Raw genomic sequence first — 19,628 nt, forward strand, 5'->3', positions numbered from 1 at the left:
ACAGGCGTGTTGCTGGTCTGTGACAGCTTAGGTCAATAGGGAAGCTGGCAGCTTTTAAGGAGATCCTAGAAATACATTTTGAAATAGTTGGAATGGTTAAACTGATAAATAGACTGTTAAGTTCTTGAAATGACAGTTTTTGAAATTGTCATATGGCACATTGCTGCTAGAGAGTGTTTCTGCTGGAATTGGATAGGAAGAGGCTCTGCCTTCCCACAAAGGTTTCCGAACTTCAGTGTTTTCTCATTCATCCTGAATCATGCTGGCTAGTTAAACAATTGGATTATCAGGATTTAGTGATCCTAAATAATTTGATTGCTTTATCAACCTTGTATTTTTAAAATACTTTATTATGAATTAAGACTTCAACATGAGTAATGATGTATCAGACCAAAATAATGTATGAGTTTTCAACAGTTTCTAATCTTTCAAAATATTTTAATCAAGTTTTGAAGAAACCAACGTTTTCATGATGAAAACATATTTACAATCAAAAATATTTAATTGAAAATTCTGCAACAGCTCTTTTAATTATCACTGAATAAAAATAAGAGAAAATGTTGCACAGAAAAACTGAGAAAGATTGTATCATCACATATTAAAAACACAACGGTCTTTTTTCATACTCTGTTCATGCGTTAGTTAAAAACTGTTACCCTAAATCCTCAAAAAGATGAAAAGACAGCATTTTGAGCTATTACCTACATGTTTAATGACTGTATAGCAGATACAGCGGACAAGTTTCATTGATCTATAAACCTTAGATTCTACAAAATGAAACAGAATGCAATTCTATGTTAAACATTTTTATGCCAGAAAAACAATGAAGATGATAGAACAACACAACACTAAATAGTTGGTAATAGCATTCAATAAAAGCCTCATTTTTTTAGTAATTCATGCTTTTCTGCCAATTTATTTTAAATATTTACATTTACTTTGCTTTATTTGAGTCAACTGAGTTTAAAAACAAGGATTGAATATGTAAGTAATGTCATAGAAATCATATTTGAAACACTGCATTTTGTTGTCCTCTGTAAGAGTAGCAGCAGCTACTTTTGTATGTACAAATGAACTCCTAGAACATGTTTTGTATGACTTTATCAGTAACGTGCCTCTGCACGTTCTCTGCCCGCTGTTGACCTCTACAGGTGGGACATATTTGGAGCCGTCATTGGTACTGAATGTGGGACACTGGAATCTGGCTCAGCTATGGTATTTCTCAGAGATGGAGAAAGAAAAATATGCACTCCATACATGGACACTACGGGTTATGGGAACTTAAGATTTTATTTCAGTATGGGTGAGTATATGTTCTTAATGTAATACAACCTGTGGAGCGTGTGAGTTTTAAACGGTGTGCAGTGTGCGTAGAACTATTTTAAATACTCCTCAGAAGAGGATAGCTCTGATTTGTGACTGTGATACCCATGAGGATGTGAGACTAACCATTCTCTGTCAGACCAAGAGTCCACCCTTCTGGATGCCCACACAGGTGTACAAACATAGGGGGCACATAAATAGGCCTCCCAAAAATATTCTCCCAGATGGCACTAACCTGCAGATGAAAATCTTTCTGAACTAGACAGGGCATTCTGGGCTTAGTAGCCCTTGGTGGGTGTTTCTTCCATGGATTTACCCAGCCATTTTTTTTTTGGCTGATGTAAACGTTTAGCTCCAGGTTAAAACAGTTTAGTACAGAAGTTATGTGAAGGTGTGTCCACGTAAGGTCAGTGTCTAAACTTCCTTTATAGTTAGAGGAGATGCGGTCAGTACCGTTGCTGGAAAAACCTGTTCAGCTCACCGTGAGACACCTGTGCTAGACCAGCTGAGCAGCTCCCTGGACTCCACTGAGTGCATGGGTTGGATCTCCCTTGATATAAAGGAAGCTTGAGCACCTGGTGCACACACAGGTGTGGGCTCACTCTTGTTCAGTCCTCAGGCAAGATTTGTTACACAAGGACAGGTTGTTACCACTTGAGGTGTCCAAGCATATCTGAGATGTCAGCACAAGACTATCAGATGTAACCCAGGATTTGTGGGAGAGGCACAGCCTGCTGGAGTAGCAGGTAGGTCAGGCAGGTCCCTCTGCAGTGTCTAAAATGATCCTTGGTACTAGTTTTTATCAACTGAACCTGCCTGTTGTGCACACAAGACCCTGTAGCCACTCCATAGTTAAACAATTCTTCATGTGAAGAAGTATCTTGTCTTGTACCTTCTAATTTCATTCGATGACCCTTAGTTCCTATAGTAGAAGAGATGGTCATATTTTTGTCATCCTCACCACACCACAGAGGATTTTTCAGGTACCTGTCGTACCCTACCGCAGTCATAGCCATGTGGACGTGGTGTTCATCCAGCAGAGTGAACAGAGCTGCACCTGAGGATGAGATAGAAGTAGCACAGAGGTGGGACAGCCTTACGTGGCTGAACCCACAGAATAGTTTCTGCTCAAAAGCTCTTATTATATTCATAAACGTTTTCCTCTGCTAACGTATTGGCATGAGGGTGAGATTCACACAGAGTGTGCTATAGTGTGCTACAGTCTTGGAGGAGGTATGGCCTACATGTGGCATCCCTCATGAAAAGCACTGATGTGGTGTTAGCATCATCTGCGGGCCTTCCCTGCTGGGACAAGTGCAACCTCAGTGATTCACCAGGGCTAAGAAAGCGGCCAAGAACAAACCTGTCCTGCCACTTCCCCTCCCCACTGTTGTTGTCCGTGCAACTTCATTAGTTGGGTGTTGCAACAGACCAAAATCCCCATGAACGTGGTGGTTATCATTCAGTACCTCACGGTGTTTTTCCAGAACTTTTATTTTGCACGTAAAGGAAATTGCATGAGGTTATTCTCTCAACACCACGTTTAGAGGAGGTGAGGGTTTTTGCTTAAAAGTAGAGAATAATAGAATAATAAAGGAGGAAGCAGAGACTAAACTTGTGACCTCCACAAGCAACCTTCTGAATCAACAAGAAAAAACACTCTTTATTTAATGAGTGAAAGACCTCATGTTGTTGTCCTAAATTGTTGCACATGTCCTCTGTGTTACATGAATTACCAATAAAGCACAGGAAAAAGAGGATGCTTTTTCCCAGTTCTTCCAAGCATTACAACACCTGCATGAGAAACAGGAAAGAAATTTGCCTAACCTTCTGAACTTTGGGGAGAAGTTGTCAGCACATGCAGTTACAGAGGATAGTGGGATATCACTTGAAAAATTTATTCTGTACGTACTGGTAAATTGCATAAATAATAGTTTAAACTTCAGGCAAGTAGAGGACTTGAAAGGACACATGGATGTTCCTTATTACAATATAATACACATCAAAGATGCACATCTTATCTAGCTCTCTGGACTGTTTTGCCTATTCCATTCCAATAACTGGCTATCTGTAGTGAAAATAGCAGAGAAAGTGTTTCATATATGCAACCTTTCTACTTTACAGACTTTTCAAAGAAGCTTCCTCATCCTGTTTTTTTCTGGTTGTTTTTTTGTTTGTTTTTTTTTTTTACATACTTGCAATACCCATGGTGTACAGGGAAATGATGTTTCCTGTTTCAATTACAGAAACCCTGTTTTAAAAACTTTTTTCCAAAACACCAAACTAGTGTGATGATGTCCATCTCGTAACTGTAATGCAGAGCTTAATGCTCAAATTTGCCAATACGTCTGCTCTCTCGGAGAAGGTTAAGAAGTGTTTTGGGTTCTACCAGTACGAAGTTATTTCAAATGCTGCCCCATTCCAGTGAGGCAACTGTGACGCACGTGTTTTGTGAGATACAACAGACTCCATTCATCCCTTTTAGGATATGGTGTAGATACTAGAAGCAGCAGCACAACAAAAAAGGTACACAGCAGCCTTCCTCATTTCCTACTAAGAGCAAATTCTCAGCTGCCAAACTACTTAAATACAAGAGGTCCTCACACGATCTGTGTGGCTGCACAGAGTATAAGTACTAAATAACAGTTTACTGACAAGAACTCAAAAAGCAGAGCATTTCTATGTAAATAGGATTTAAAGCATACAGATAGAAGTATTGCTTTGGGCACAGCATTTTCTATTAAAATTGTTTCGATAAGCTGATTAAGAGAGTTACTTGAGGTTTTTTAATTGTCAACCCCCTTGATCTATGGCATGGTGTACCTGATCAAATAGTTCTTACACGTTGCGTCCTTAGGGCCAGTGTTCTTTTGTTTCATATCCTAAGTTAAATAGCATCTGGTTGCAATTATTTTTGTAATTATGGCTGCGTAATAGGATTCCACTTTCCAATAACAAGGGCTTCAAATAATTTTTTTTGTCCCTCAAATGTGTGTTGTACAGGGGGAACTTGTGATTCTGGAGAATCCCATGAAAATGATGTCATGCTTTATGCCAAGATTGAAGGCAGGAGGGAACACATACCTCTTGATACCCTGACCTATGCTGCTTACAAGGTAAATCATCTTAAACAAAGTAGGTGGATGGGATGGATTAGATCAATCTATTTTTAAGCCATCACAGCAATGTTGTATGTTGCATTCCATAGGGGCAATCAAACACGATCTTCCCAAGCACATAAATCACGTGCAGATCTCACAACGATGGGGTGTCTTTGCAACACAGCTCTGCAGTTACTGCTGATTACTCCACCCCAGAGCAGGACTGTGGCGTTGGCTAGTGCTAGCATAACAGGCAAATGGGCAACAGGCAAAAATTTTTAGCCATCATCTGAAAACTTTGGTGATAACACCTCCTCACAAATAATTACGCCTGTCTCCAGTGAAGCTCCTACGAGCCATGTTTTGATACTCAGGAGCTACGTCCTGAGAAGGTCAGTCATGGTGAGATCAGTGGCCGGGAGGAGAGTGACTGGGAAATGCCTGGATGTCTTTCCTGTGCCCAGTGCAGGAAATTTCACATTTTATACTTCTTATTTCCATTTTAAATACAGTTGTATGCCCTCTTAGAGGGTCTGCAGTGATGCGGGTATGAACTCAGTCATAGGATGGGGTTGCTGGCAGTATGCGCAGGCAGCTTCTTCTCTGCTGGTAGCGCAGCCTCCTTCCAACAACATCCGCCACCCAGGCAGGACAATACGGACCTCGAGCTTGCTGTCAGGATCCTTCCTGGCTAGGGCAAGGAAGCACTTAGACCGCGTCTACCCCGAGTAACCCAGCCCTGAGGTGTCCTTACTCTGCTGCTGTAAAATAGATAACAAAAATTGATACGTAATACATATATATGTGAATACACTAGAGACTGAAATGCAGTATGCTTATACGGTTTGTAGGAAATTTGGTGGTGAAGATGCAGCTGATTTCAAGTACAGGTCTGTGTGCATTTTCAGTGTACCTCTAGCATTCAGAGAGCAAATGTTTACAGTAGGGTTTGGCCTGGGTTTGGTTGAGTCACTCGCATTGTTTCATTGTGCATGGCTCCCTCCTCACCTGCTTCTCTGTGACAGATGGGGTAGAACTTTTTTAAAACTAAGGAAACTGTAATTGTAAAATAATAAAAAATTAATTGGGGAACTCGGGGAGAGATAAGAGTCTGGAATTACACTGACTTAATTGTGGAGGTTTTTTTAAAACAAGCAGTTTTAAAGCTGACATCTTCTTTTGACATAATAAAAGTCTAATTACGTTGCTTTAGGACAAAGGCTAAGCTTCGTAAAGCAGTGCTTTCATTTATTTCCACAACATAACATCCTCCCTAGATAGGCCTGTGAACTCATGCTGCTATTCCATTCTCACGTATTCAGGCTAGGCATGCCATTACCCTGCGTTGGCTTCTGCGAGCTGAAAGGCTGCAGGACAAATATCATCTTCCATTACTAACTGAGCACTGACAAAATAAACTAGTATTTTTCAGAACACAGAAGGTACAGTCTTTTCTACAGTGTCTTTACAACCAAACAAACTGATCCCACTAAGGTGGTAAGCAGCACTGGTATCCAGAGTGTTAATAGCTATGCACACAATATAAAATGTGAGTATTTGGGATCTTCTGTGGAAAAAGGTGACTAAAAGAAGTTAACAGAAATGAAGCCAGGAGAGAGAAAAGTACATGTCTGGTTCAGCACATTTGAAGTTGCTTCTCTATTTTAAATAGTACCGTGTGACCTTTTTTAATATTATTTGTTTTATTTAAGCCTGATTTAATTTCTTTTACAGGTTCCATCTTTGGTTTCTGTTGTCATTAGTCCGGACCTGCAGACTCCGGCAACCAAGTTTTGCCTGAAGCAAAAGAGTCACCAAGGCCACAACAGGAATGTCTGGGCTGTGGATTACTTCCACGTCCTTCCAGTGCTCCCTTCCACGGTGACCCACATGATCCAGTTTTCCATCAATTTGGGTTGTGGAACTTATCAACCTGGTAACAGGTACAACAGGCGAGATTTCTCTGTTGATTATCAGCTTTCTAGCACATTTTGGTTTAGAGCATCTGTATGAGTATTTGGATTTTTTTTTTTTTTTTCGCAGAAAGAACAAAGCCAATTTATAATGACAAATATAAGCTGCTCAAAAGCTAATGTTTACCTTGATCTCCACAGGCCCAGGTTTATATACCTCATATGCAATAAGGAGTCTATTAAATAGCTTTCCAAGTCAAAACTTGCTTTTCTTAGTCCATGATTCTGAAATATGCTCATGATTTCGGAGCGACTTTTGCTCCAGTTTCTAATGGATATGAGATTTACCTCTTAATACTGTGTAAGGTGGAAAGTATTAAAGGCAGCAGCAGAAGCCTGCCCTACTGACCTCCCAGACTTTACTGATGCCACAAGCATATCTAATTCTTGTAAGACTGGTGATAAATGGCCCTCATTTTGACAACCATCAGTATGAGGACCTCACTGCCTGCACACTGACCACAGAACTCTTTTGCTGGGTTCACTTCATTGGGATGTTCGACATCATTATTTTTTTCATGGAGTTAAGGGGGAGGAAAAGGGAAAGAAGGGAGTCATTTGCTGCTCCATATTTTGTAGAATATTAGAAATGGTGATTGGAAGGGACCTTCACAGGTCATCCAGTGAAACCTGCTGCTGCAGGTGGGATTGTTACCAGCATGGGTCAGGTCAGCCATGGCTTTGCTTATCCGTGACTTGAAAACCTCCATGGATGGACATTGTGCTACCTCTCTGGGTGACCTGCTCAAATAAAAAAGTGTTTCCTAACGTTCAGTCCAAAACTCTGAAGACGTGTCTTTATGGCCGTTGCCCTTTCTACTGTGCCTGCTAGTACTGAGGAGAGTCTGGCTCTGCCTCCCTTGTGAGTGTCCTCCGCACCATCACAGGCTGCCGTAGCTCACCGCTCCTCACCAGGCTGAGCAGGCCGGCTCCCCAGCCTCTCCTAGCTTGGTGCTCGAGGCCATGGACATCTTGCTCATCCTCTGCTCCACCTCTCCATTTCTTTACATCCTTCTTCAAAGAGGGGATCCAAAACTAAACTTTCCGCTGTCCCTCTTTCCTTATGTACATGTGAGACCGTTTATCCTGATATTTTATGAGGTTTAAGTTACTTTATATTTTTCCAGAGTCAAGAGTTTAAAGTAAGAGACTGTAAATGCTTTCACATCCATGTCCCATAGCATTTACTTTCAAGTGGAAAAAGCTGCATTACCACTGATGGTCCTAGCAGCCATGCAGGGCAGCAGAATTCAAGGGGCAGCAAAAATCAAGGCATTGTACTTATGTTTGATAGGAAAGGAAGGCAGCAACATATTTATACATGGAAAGTGAAAACTTTGCCTGTAAACACTCCTGGCCTGTAAATATGTGTTACATGAAGTCTCTGTCTCAGTCTGTTATCTGATGGGGATTAGTATATATTTTGAAAGATTAATATTCTTCCTTCACGTAAACTATTTCTGAAGCAGAAGTGAGCTTCTTCATAACAAAAGAAGCACGAGGTCCCCATTATCCCTATTTGTATTTCCCAAACACAGCAGCATTTCCCATCTCCTGGTCTACAGCATTGTTCATAATGCTTTTCATTACTGCAAATGTGAGAGACTCACACTGAATATATGCAGTAAATATGACCCTCCAAGGTATCAGTACAGTTAAATCTGAAATAAATTAGTGAAAACGTCCATAAACTGTTTTAATACATACTTACAGTATCACAGTGATGGTACATTTAAATAAAGTAATATTGTCAGCAAATTATAATAAGTAATATTGTCAGCAAATTATGATGAAAAGGAAAAGTTATGATCCAATAATTTAGTATTGAGGTGATGAATTATGACTTTTATAATGTTCCGTTGACATTACTTAAAATAAAACAGAATATTACAAGCTAATTTTATGGAGGAAATTACAAGAGTATTTCAGTAAAATACTAAATCCTTAATAAATCAAGCACTTTCTATATTACTTTTTCAAGGTCCTCAGAATGTAAAAGATCTAAGGATTTCCTTATACTCCTAGATTATAAAGAGTGGGGTTTTTAAATATGCAGTGAAACAGGGAAGGAAAAAATTCTAGTAATAGCTTTTTGAAAATTGAACTTGTCAATGAACTTTTGGGAGAATGGGTTTAATAACTCATTATCGTAGACTCAGTGGATGATCTCATAAGAGTTTCCAGTTCTCTAATGTCCCTGTCTGCACATGGATGGTTTGGTTTACTGCTAGTCAATGAAACCAGAGAACAGCAGCCTTTTCCCTGGCAAATCTGGAGGTTTGGCATATGGTTATGTCCCTAGGCCTCACAAAATTCACCGCTGAGCACTCCAGGCTCTGTGAGGTGGAAGCCTCCAAGGACCACTATGGCTGGGCAGTGCACAGGCTCCTGCGGCTCCCAGGGGCTCTGCCTGCTACAGGGGCTCTCTGAAGGGTGCCTTTCCCCAGGTCCCCTCCACCCCCTGCAGTCCTCGGTCGGGGCTGGCCGTTTTCACTGTTCCATAGTGCTTTTCTCATCTCCATTTAGGCACAATGGGTGGAGGAGGCAGATGACTGAGTCGTATGAAGTTAATATTTGTCAGCAACAGAAGGGAAGAGCCAGCCAGTGCATGAATAACAAGTGGTCTTTTACCACCTTCTGAAGATGTAATGGTTAGCAGCTGGCAGTTATAAGTGTCCTGTGCTCACATGATGCTGTTTAGCTCTGATGAATCCAAGTTTTCTCCTCGTTACTTTTGAAACCATTTCTAGCTGAAATATAAGAGTAACATCAGCTCATTTAATGCCAGCAGCATGAAAACACTGGCTAGATGGTGGCCAAATAAGGACTAGGTGTTTATAGAATCCTCAGTCTATAGGCTACCTTTTTGATTTCTAAACACTCAGATTTGTTTCATGTTTGTATTTTCAGGATTTTTTATATTTGGAGTCTGCTTAAAATTATTTCATGTTTCAGCATCAGTTATTAGGAATAGCAGATTTGGTGGTTTCTCAGTGTTGGTACTTCTACATTCATATCTATACCAGGTAGGCTCACGATGTCTTTCTCCTTTCTTTCCTTCACTGTGTTATTAGCGTCAGCTTGGAGTTTTCAACCAACCATGGTCGCTCTTGGTCCCTGCTCCACACCGAGTGTTTGCCTGAGATATGTGCTGGGCCTCACCTCCCCCACAGCACCGTCTACGCCTCTGAAAATTACAGCGGGTGAGAGTATTCTCTGCAAAGCTGAGATGCAAGATTAGAGAAGTGAATTATAGGTGACAGAAGAAAGCAGCAAAGCACACAACCCCGTGTCATCTTTCATTTTTTACTAGCTGAGGACAGCAAGGAAGGAGTGATCTGGTCTCCCTGGCTGCCCAGTAATGAAATTTGAAATATATGGGGCTGCTTTTGTGGTATAATACTACTTTTCTGATTCTAAAGATAAATTACAAAAAACCCTGTGGACAGCATGCTGGTAATTAAAAGAAAAGTTATACCTTGTCAAAGCGACAAAAGTTTTCTTCTTAGTCAGAGGAACCATCAGTCAAAGCCATATTTACATCCTCAGACACCTTTACTCACTTGGAATCCCAGTATTCGGTTACAATAAGCACATCCCCTGTACTTCTGCAGATGCAGATCATTGTTAGTGTCACTTTCTTATATCAACCCTTCTCTTTATTAAGTCTCTTTGGTACTGTTCTGACCATAAAATGAACTGTGACATCTTGTTGCATAGCACAGTCCCATGACTCTGTATCTCTCTGTATCCCAACTTCCACAGACACTTCAGAGCAGCGGGTATGACCATGAGAAGAGAGTGTAGTCGAAGCATTGCTATGATCTGCTGACCCCCATTTCTGTACCATTTTCATAGAAACCATTACCCCCGGTGTGTGAAGGAAGTGTAGCCACTGTGGCTGACATGAGAATGATGGCCCAGACCACAGCAGGCCAAATCCTCTGTGCCCCTCTTCTTACCCCACAAAGGGTTTCCACCAAACAGAGCTCAGTCATACTGGAAGGTTTAATGCAGTACACAATTTAGGGATATTCACTGTGATGAAGGAGTTGCTATAGCAAAGCAGGTTAAGATCTTTGCTGACTTCATGCATTCATACAGGGAAAAAAATGGCTGGGTTTTATAATGGAATAATTAACATTCACATATTGTATGAAAATATCATGGGCCATGTTTTTTTTTTTTAATTTATATTTTCAAAAGCTGTAGTAACTTCACTGCTTAATTTGAGCAGATTTTAGAATTAAAAAATTCTCACAAGGCTTCCAGTATAAGTAAACACATCTGCAAAACATACAGTTGCTTAACAACTATCAGTGTAAAATGTTAGTATTTGTGTTATATCTATTTCAGGTGGAACCGAATAACTATTCCCCTTCCCAACGCGGCGTTGACAAGTGACACCAGGATTCGATGGAGACAAACAGGACCAATCCTTGGAAATATGTGGGCAATCGATAATAGTTAGTATTCTTATCCATGATCATGATACATCAGAAGAGTAAATTTTTATATGCTGCTCCAAGTGAATGTGTTTTCCAGAATCGCAGGTCAAAGGATCTTCAGTTTGTTAATTTCCTCGTTGTCGTATCGGCACTTGGTAACAAGTGCATTTTGAAGCTAGAGGGGAATTCTGTCATTTGAAAAGACAATAGCCTAGTAGATTACCTTTTTTTTTTCTTTTAATTGAATGCTTTCCAGGAAAAGATATTGGTGGCAAGGGCTTAATATAACATTTCCTCTGACTGCTTAGTCCTAATTACCTAAATAGGTACTACTCTGCGCTATTAAGGACACGTACTGCGCCAGCCTAAGCAACAGTTACAGCATCTGGGACATATTTTTTCCTTCTGGACATAGAAGACCTTCATAAAGCAATGCTGCTACCAAACACTGACAGAACTTTACATTGTTTACAATACCTTCAGGGGGAAAGTACCATCTGTTTTAGGGAACTATTCTTTTAGGAAATTATTTTTTGCCTACCTGTGCTTTCAATGGATGTGAAGAACTGGGAGGAGCTTATATTGACTCATATAATTATAAAACTTAGGGCAGAGGATAACCGGGGCCAGTCTTGAAAGGAAATACTTTAAAGCACAGAAAAAATATTCAGGAACACAGGATAAAATAGGTACGTAGTATGAAATGAAGAAATAAGCATGGTTGAAAGGGCTCACTATGAGAAGGTGCAAATTTTCTAGCTTTGCTCATTAGCCCTAGATGTTTTGGGACTAAGTAAACTACATCCAGAATTTGCTTTGTTAGATTTGTGAAGTATGTAATTTAAAGATTTACAGTGATGTACCATGAAATTTTGTAGTGATTCCTAGTAAGGTTTGATATGGAGCCTGGGAATGGTAAACAGTTATATTTTGCAAAATTCTTAAAATAGATTACTGCCTAGTTTTGAAAAGAAAATTCTTGAAGATGCCTTGATAACGTGATGCTACAAATGAAAGTTTTTCACAAAAAGTAGTCGCATTAATGGGAAGTAGCATCATCTTGACATTCTGGATAGAGTATTCTTGCTTGTCTTTAGAGATGATGTTTTACATCAAAAAGAAAGCAAAATTAAGGGAAAATTTAGGTATATTAGGTATATATACATAAGAAGATGTCTGTGAGTATCTGCAAAGATGAGTTGGTAGCTAACAAAATGCAGACTGTAAGTGTTGGAGATGCTCACAGAAGTTCACAGAAATAGGAGCAAGGTAAAATCAATGCAAGAATCCAAAGTCTTTACAACAGAACAAAATAACAAGATTTTGAAAATTTATGGACAGTTCATTTATCTGCACTACCTTCACTTGTACAACTAAATACAATTTCATCAAAGGATGCTGAATGCTCCACTCTGTACCACCTCAAAAGCAATTTTACCAACCATCTGCCTAAAAACTGCCTGCTCTGAAATTTGCTTGAGGTGTAGAACCGTGACATGGGAATCAAGTCTCAAAGATGAACGTGTTTATGAGGTTTTGCATGCCTCCTTTGTTAGATATTAGCGGAACTGAAGCTTTGCACTTCAGTATTGTAGGGAAAGACTTACAAATATTGGCAAGACACTCAAAGTCTTGAAGAGAGGAAGGTTTTCAAGGATTCAGCACTCTGACTTTTAGCTTCACAACTGTTTCTTATGTGAATTAAGTTTTAAATGAAATCTGGAAGCTGGCCATCTTTTAGATGCATTGGAAAACTGCCAGTCTTCATAAAGCTTTTTTCATTTTGAATGACATCATTGCATCTTTAACCCTTCTACTTTTACCACCCCCTCAAAAAGACCTCGAAAGAGACAAATAAATCAAACAGACAGAACAGAATTTTTGCACCCTGAAAAGTGAGAAAATCTAGAAATCACATGAAGTCTGATGGAGAGTTAGTTACAGGGAGTAGCTAACAGGGATTTAGAGTGCATCTGCCAGGGAGTACTGAGACACTGCTATGATGGGCAACATCATAAAACTAAGAGAGGGAATAAGTACTGCTTGTTATAGATGATTTCAAATCAGTGGCTATTTGGATGACATTCCAAAACTCACAGTGCAAATGGATAACTCCAAGTAACAGGCATTCTTCAACAGAAAAGATGACAGTATGCATGGTTAAGGCCTGTTTATCATATTATATGGAAAGAACATTGCCCACAAGTTATCACTTTGGGCTACACTCAGATTAACGCATTTGATTTATACCCAGATTAATGCTTTTCTTTAAAGTAGTGCAATGAGATGTAGATTATACTGAGATTTGCACATCCTTCCATCCTTCATATTTTTCACAAAATATCAACACTGTCAATTAGGAGTCGTTGGAGGAAGATGGAGTAAAAGAGTAAAACAAGTCTGGGGTATTTTTAAGTGCATATGATTTGGAATTTTATACCATTTGAAAGAATCAGTGAAAGTGTATGATATTTAATAGTTACTTAAGACACATCAGGGCAGATTCTAATTCCAGTAAGCCCAGTGAAGGTAAATATGTGGATTTCAGTAAGAGAAGCAGTGATACATTTTAAAAATCTACAAGACTGGTATTGGAATGTGCAAATACTGGATTACATCTCCGAAATAAGATGAAGAAAAAGGGAAGTCAAGAAAATGGTCAATGCATAGCAAATAATGCATAGCAAATAATCTCATTCACAGTCTTAGAAAAATCAGGTATGTTAATTAAAACATCGCTAGTGTCTCAAGCCACAGATAGACATTGCCCATTAAATAATAAATTACCCCTGGCTATTCTTGACACAGAGCAAAATTCCATTACTCAGTTTTACAGAAGGATACAATCAAATGCATTTTATCCTTTTGTAGACCTCTTCCAGCTAGTGGGATTAAGATAAATGCAATAACTGTCTTGTATTCGTCGTATTCTGTTTTTCACATAATATAACCATTTAACTGATTTCTTTTCTCTGCAGTTTATATTGGTCCCTCTTGCCTCAAATTCTGCTCAGGGCGAGGACAGTGTACTAGAAACGGCTGCAAGTAAGAGTTATAATTCAGTACTTGTATTTAATTTCTGTCACATAGTTCACTTGAAGTGATTTTCATTTGAGCCCTTGCTTTTTGAGATGACTAAATATAAAGCTAGCATAGCCCCCAGAATCCATAAAGCTCACTGGAGAGCTGAAGATCAATCTTTCTAAACAGCAGCATATTTAATTTTTTTTCTATAATTTTCTTTTGGGAGAGAGTCTAACTTCCAGTTCACCTTAAAATGTGCTACAGAGCACACTGAAATGTCAGTGATGCATCCTTTATACTGGTTTTAGAGGTGATTTGGGACTGTACCACTTTTATATTAGATTTTGGGAAAGAACCACAATTTTCATAGTTCTAATATATCCCATAGCCTAACAGACCTCAAGGACAGGAGGTCATCACTCCACTTTTTCTGAAAGTCTGGCTTGTTAAAAGTGTTTCAGCCTAAAAAGTAAAGGTACTTACTCAAAATCAGTAAGCACATTCAAAATATTGGTGTAACTATTTTTAGGTGTTAACAGGAGCACAACCAACGGGGCGTTCGGTTCTGTTACTCAGTTTCTTGTAACCACATCTGACATGCTACAGATAAAACCAAATTAATCATTTTACCTACAAACAACTGTAAATTATGTCAGCAGTATTTTTGTTCCAAAAATGAATAAAAATATTTCTGTGTTGTGTATTATGTGTAGATCGGTGGAGTGTTCATAACTATGATTTTTTTTAAATTGGAAAAGTAGGTACTAGCTAAAAGAAAGTAATTGGCTATGCAATACCTAAATAAAGTTTAAAGAGGTTCTTGGTCCTTAGATTTGAGAGGGACTTTGTAGGCATCTTCAGTTCATGAACAACTGCAGCCACTGTGTTGGTTTGCCAACCGACCACAGGAGAAGATGGGTCATTAATGACACTGTTCAATCTTCCTCACCCGCAGGTGCGACCCCGGTTTTTCAGGGCCGGCGTGTGAGATGGCTTCACAGACCTTCCCTGTGTTCATCTCGGAGAGCTTCGCCAGCTCCCGCCTCTCCTCCTACCACAATTTTTACTCCATCCGGGGGGCTGAGGTCAGCTTCGGCTGCGGGGTCCTGGCCAGCGGCAAGGCCCTGGTCTTCAACAAGGATGGGAGGCGCCAGCTTATCACCTCCTTCCTTGACAGCTCCCAGTCCAGGTGAGAGGGAGAGAGCAGTAATGTGAGGCAAAGAAAGTGGGAACCCCTCCCCTTCCAGCTACAACGTTGTGTATTATTCAGCCAATTGTTTTAGCAGGAGGAAAAGGTTTTTTTAAAAAACTCCAAGTTCTGTATTTTAACAGTGATTTCATAGCCTTACCTTTTTTCCTCCTGCTTTGTAAACAACAGAGCCCAAAACAGACTGGAGGGAAGTTATTGTACAGCTCAGATGGAAAATATGAAATGTTAATATCAAACCTGAGTGTCAAAGCCAAAGTGCTAATTAATTATTTATAAGGTTGTGTTTATTTGACAGCTTGTGGCAGCTGATTAGATCCATTCACTATCTCTCCCTCCCCTTCAGTGCCTAATAAATAATTAAATGTTGTAATGATTGGCATTTTTTAACTATATGTGCCACATTGCATTACTTTACAGTAAAAACAAATTGTACGTACAAAACCCTGTAACTGATACTTACCAAAATTTGTCTAGATTGAGGAGATTTGAAAACAACATGGTTAGGAAAAAAAAAAAAACCAAACAAACCACTATGCATATAGTACCCTATAAATATTTGTGTAATTCTGATCCAGGTTCCTGCAGTTCACACTACGCCTGGGCAGCAAGTCCGTGCTGAGCACCTGCAAAGCACCCGACCAGCCCGGGGAAGGAGTGCTGCTGCACTACTCCTATGACAACGGGATTACCTGGAAACTACTGGAGCACTATTCTTATCTCAACTACCACGAGCCAAGGTATATGCATAAATATTACAAGGAGTGTTATCTACATGCAGTTAATGCTGGTAGTGGTAGTCACTGTAATGCAGAGAGTAAGTACATCTGCCCACATGGTGTGGGAGTGAGTGGAGTGAAGATCTTTTACTGCGCACTGAAAGTTACCACTTTTCCTTAAAATTTTGCAGCTGTTCTAGGCAATTCCCATTTTTGCCTGCTTCTATAAAAATGAACACATGGATTTAATGGCATCTGAGTCTATGGTGACGTGACAGAACAAGCCGAGGCAGTGCGGGATGAGCGGGAAGAAATGTACTTGTGGGAAATAGCGGTATGTCTCTTCCCGTGGAAGCAGCCACTTGTAAAGATAAATTAACATAAATTATTCGTAGCTTTGAAGCCATAGATACCTTCACTACATCTTCCTCTGGGATTAGGAGTTTGCAGGCAGCGCAGGACAGCTGAGACAAAATCTGACCATGAGGGTGTCTCTAGGTCAGCAGGGAAATTGCACCTGCTCCCGTTACGAAGGGGATTACACGACTTTGTGCCTGTGCGTGTGGGCTGGACTCGGTGCCCTGGGAGGTCTTGCCAGCGACCATGCCTAGGAATTGTGCAGGTCACAAAGAAGCTGAACAAAGAACTCATCTTATCCAGCAGCACCTGTGTTTGGTGTCAGAGAGGAATGTATCTGATGTATTTAGAGAAGAAGGTATTACTTACTGTTATATTTGTGAGACCATCCACCAATTTTAATAAAGCACATGCAAAATCAGGAGTCTCCACAAGCACACCTGTACTGCAAGCCCAGAACAATCTGGGCTGGCTCTGTGCAAACCCACTCAAACCTGGAGGCATCCACCTTCCCGCAGTGCTGCAGCAGAACCAATAAATCCTGATGAAAGGAGATGCTCTGCGAGGGGGCACACGAGAGGCAGAGCCGATGGTGGCATCGCGGGTCCCTTCCCAGCTGGTCCATTCCTGCCCAAGGGTGGGTTTGCCCTGTGTCCTCTTCTCTACCCCTCCATCCAGTTCCAGGATAATGCCTGAGTCAGCTGCGGGGGTGGGACTATAGATACATCTGCAAGTCACTTTAGCTATGTGTAGCTTTCATTATTTATATATTGAGCTCAGATCCACTCATGTAAAAAAAAAAAAAAAACCAGCAGATTTCCTGTCTTGTTAATAACTCGGTACAAAATTACAATATACAAAAGGTGTTTAAGAATATTCTAATGGGAAAAAAACTTGTAACATTATATTTCCTGGGACCTGTAAGAAATACTCAAAAATCTGAGAGGAATAGCTGTATTTGGTAGAAGTATACTGCATGTGGGCTTTAATTTCTGAAGTTTTAAATGTTTCCAAAGGAAAGATCCTATGAACTGGAATGCTTATAAGCCTTCTACAAAATTTCCTTTCCCGTCCTTTATTATAGTCACATATATATTTTATATGGCCCTGTTTCTAATTCTTAGATTCAAGATTACAGCTGTAGAAGCTGTATTTCCCTAAAGGTTTTTAATATATAGCACTATGAAATTTTTATAACAAAAAGGAAAATACACATTCTGGTGATGGATTTTAATGAAGTTTAAGATATAAATGTAGTAAATTATATTGCTGCCAGAGACCTTTTTTGCTTTTTGAGATTAAGTATGAAACACTTGGTTTCTGTTGTTCTGACAGGGCAAAGAGCTAAGCACAACACACACAGGTTGGAAAGGTTTTGCCATGGGATATGTACACTCCACTCTGGGTAGACAGAAAAATGATAGGCATACAAACCTGAAGATAATGCTGGCAATAATTATGATGAAGAACATGAAGAAAGCTTCACCTTTTCATATTATGTTGTCTAAAAATATCAGCATTTTTGGTAACATAGATGGACTGCTGCAAAGTTCGGCAATCAATCTGTATCCAGAAATTTAATTAATCTTCAGTCATACAAAAAATAATTACACATTTAATGTTCTGCTGAAAAGGTGCATTTAATCTGCTAACATTTGACAGCTGCATTTTTCTTCCGAGCAGAACAGCGGTGGCTTTTCAATATTAGGTATGCGCATAGCTTGAAAGAATGAGATCAGAGCAAAGGTCTCCCAGCTGGTTTTTAAGAAATCTAATGGTAGCTGGTAGTGTTAGTAGGAACACTTTTCTTTTCTGCAGCAGAAAAGTCATTAGCAAGAATCTCCCTCCCTCTCCATCTATCTCCAGCAAATCAAAGCCAGACAGGAGAAGCTGTTAGAACTGGAGATGTAGTCAGGTTCTGCATACTAACATATGTGCCATATACGGTAGTTTACACTAACGTTTTTAAATTGTGTTTGCTTAATCCCCTGGGATGAGAAATTTATTTTAACATGTGTTAAATATTTTAACATTCGATAAGTGTATCAGTGGTGTATGTCATGATTCAGGATTTTCTGTAAATTACTGTCAGTGAGAATTAGTGTCCACGTGGGCGAGCTTATGAGAGTTAAGAGTAAAAAGGAAGATGCAGGCGTCAGAGACAGCCACCAGCAGAGAAATATGCCTAGGATTATAACGGAGCATTAGTTCACACAAGTGCCAAGTGCTTCACGCCGTACGCTGGATGCAGTGCTCCTCCTAGCCAGGGTACCGGCTTTCCTCAGGTTTGCCCTGCTGAACCATGGAAGACAAAACTATCGGTGCCTTTTAGCATCAGTAGCAATTTAGTGTCATTTGTGCCTTTAAAAATTCACCCAAAAGGCCATAGAGTTGCTGCTTATTAGAGAACTCTTGGTAGAAAGAAAGTCCTTGTAGTTTATTCGCATGCCAGAGAGTAACAGGCTTGGTCTTTCTCTTAGAATGGTATGAAGTCATTCAAGCATGTTTATTTGAGCAGCCAAGGAAACGTATGCACCATACATAAAGTGTGTGCACTGCTGGTCCCTTGCCACGAGGACACAGCAGCCATCGCCTCTGGCTGTCCCTCCATGCTGCTCTCTCCAGCCTACGACCAGCAGAAAGCAGCTCCTAGAAATGCCAGCCAGGACTTTTTGAGTGCTTCCCACTTGTTTAGCCAAGCCATTTGATTTTTTCTTGCTAATGGATTAATATATTCTTCTTTAAAATCAATGTGCTATTAAACGGCAGTATTATACATTTACTCTTTACAAGGACAGTTTAGCAAGTCATTTTTAAGAGTGTGGTTTTGCACTAAGAGCACTGCAGGCACAAGACTGTTTCATACACACAGAAATAAGCATAACAACAGGCAGCGTAGAAAGCCTTAAATCTGGAAAAAACGTGGTGCTAAAGTATAACATGATGTTTCCAGCTTACCTGATTTGTCATTTTATCCACATTTCCTCTAAGAGAGAAAGAAAAATATCAGCTACATGATGAGCTTGCCAAAACCTCTTTTGCCAGCAAGCAATTGGACACCGATGGAGACAAATGTCCCTGTTGCCAGTCTGTTTCACAGCTCACGTGCGTTGCGTGGGGCACCATGGTCCTGGTGATTTATGGAGCTTTCAAGAAGGTGTCGTTGCTGTGGCAATTAATGCATGCTCCCCGCTGCTGTATACGATAATTGCTCCTGGAAATTAGATATTACTCTTAATTTTCTTTGCAGTTTGTCAATTATAGGTTTGTTGACATAGCTGCCATGACAAATCAGGTGACCTTGCATACCAGGAGAAGCGCCTGGGACTCACCTCCAGTTGCGTCTCTGTGCAACTGCGGAAGAAAAGTGCGCACCATAAGAGACTACACATAATCACACTGTCTGACAAGATGAACCTTTTCCCCTTTGAACGGGGAACGGGGAACGGCAACTTAGAGGGATGGATTCTTCTAAG

At 40.1% G+C, this 19,628-nt stretch overlaps 1 protein-coding gene across 1 annotated transcript in view; it reads left to right on the top strand.

Moving 5' to 3' along the window:
- RELN (reelin) overlaps positions 1–19,628 on the top strand; it is a gene marked incomplete at its 5' end in the record, with an annotated part of 297,323 nt that overhangs the window by 184,236 nt on the left and 93,459 nt on the right. The window contains 8 exons of the mRNA XM_082311058.1: positions 1,152–1,303; positions 4,327–4,439; positions 6,159–6,367; positions 9,472–9,600; positions 10,754–10,863; positions 13,824–13,890; positions 14,825–15,058; positions 15,655–15,816. Of these exons, the coding sequence (XP_082167184.1) occupies positions 1,152–1,303; positions 4,327–4,439; positions 6,159–6,367; positions 9,472–9,600; positions 10,754–10,863; positions 13,824–13,890; positions 14,825–15,058; positions 15,655–15,816 (1,176 nt within the window). The remainder of the gene's footprint in view (positions 1–1,151; positions 1,304–4,326; positions 4,440–6,158; positions 6,368–9,471; positions 9,601–10,753; positions 10,864–13,823; positions 13,891–14,824; positions 15,059–15,654; positions 15,817–19,628) is intronic.

Source organism: Platalea leucorodia (genome assembly GCF_965183815.1).
Source record: "Platalea leucorodia genome assembly, chromosome: 4".
NCBI lineage: Eukaryota > Metazoa > Chordata > Aves > Pelecaniformes > Threskiornithidae > Platalea > Platalea leucorodia.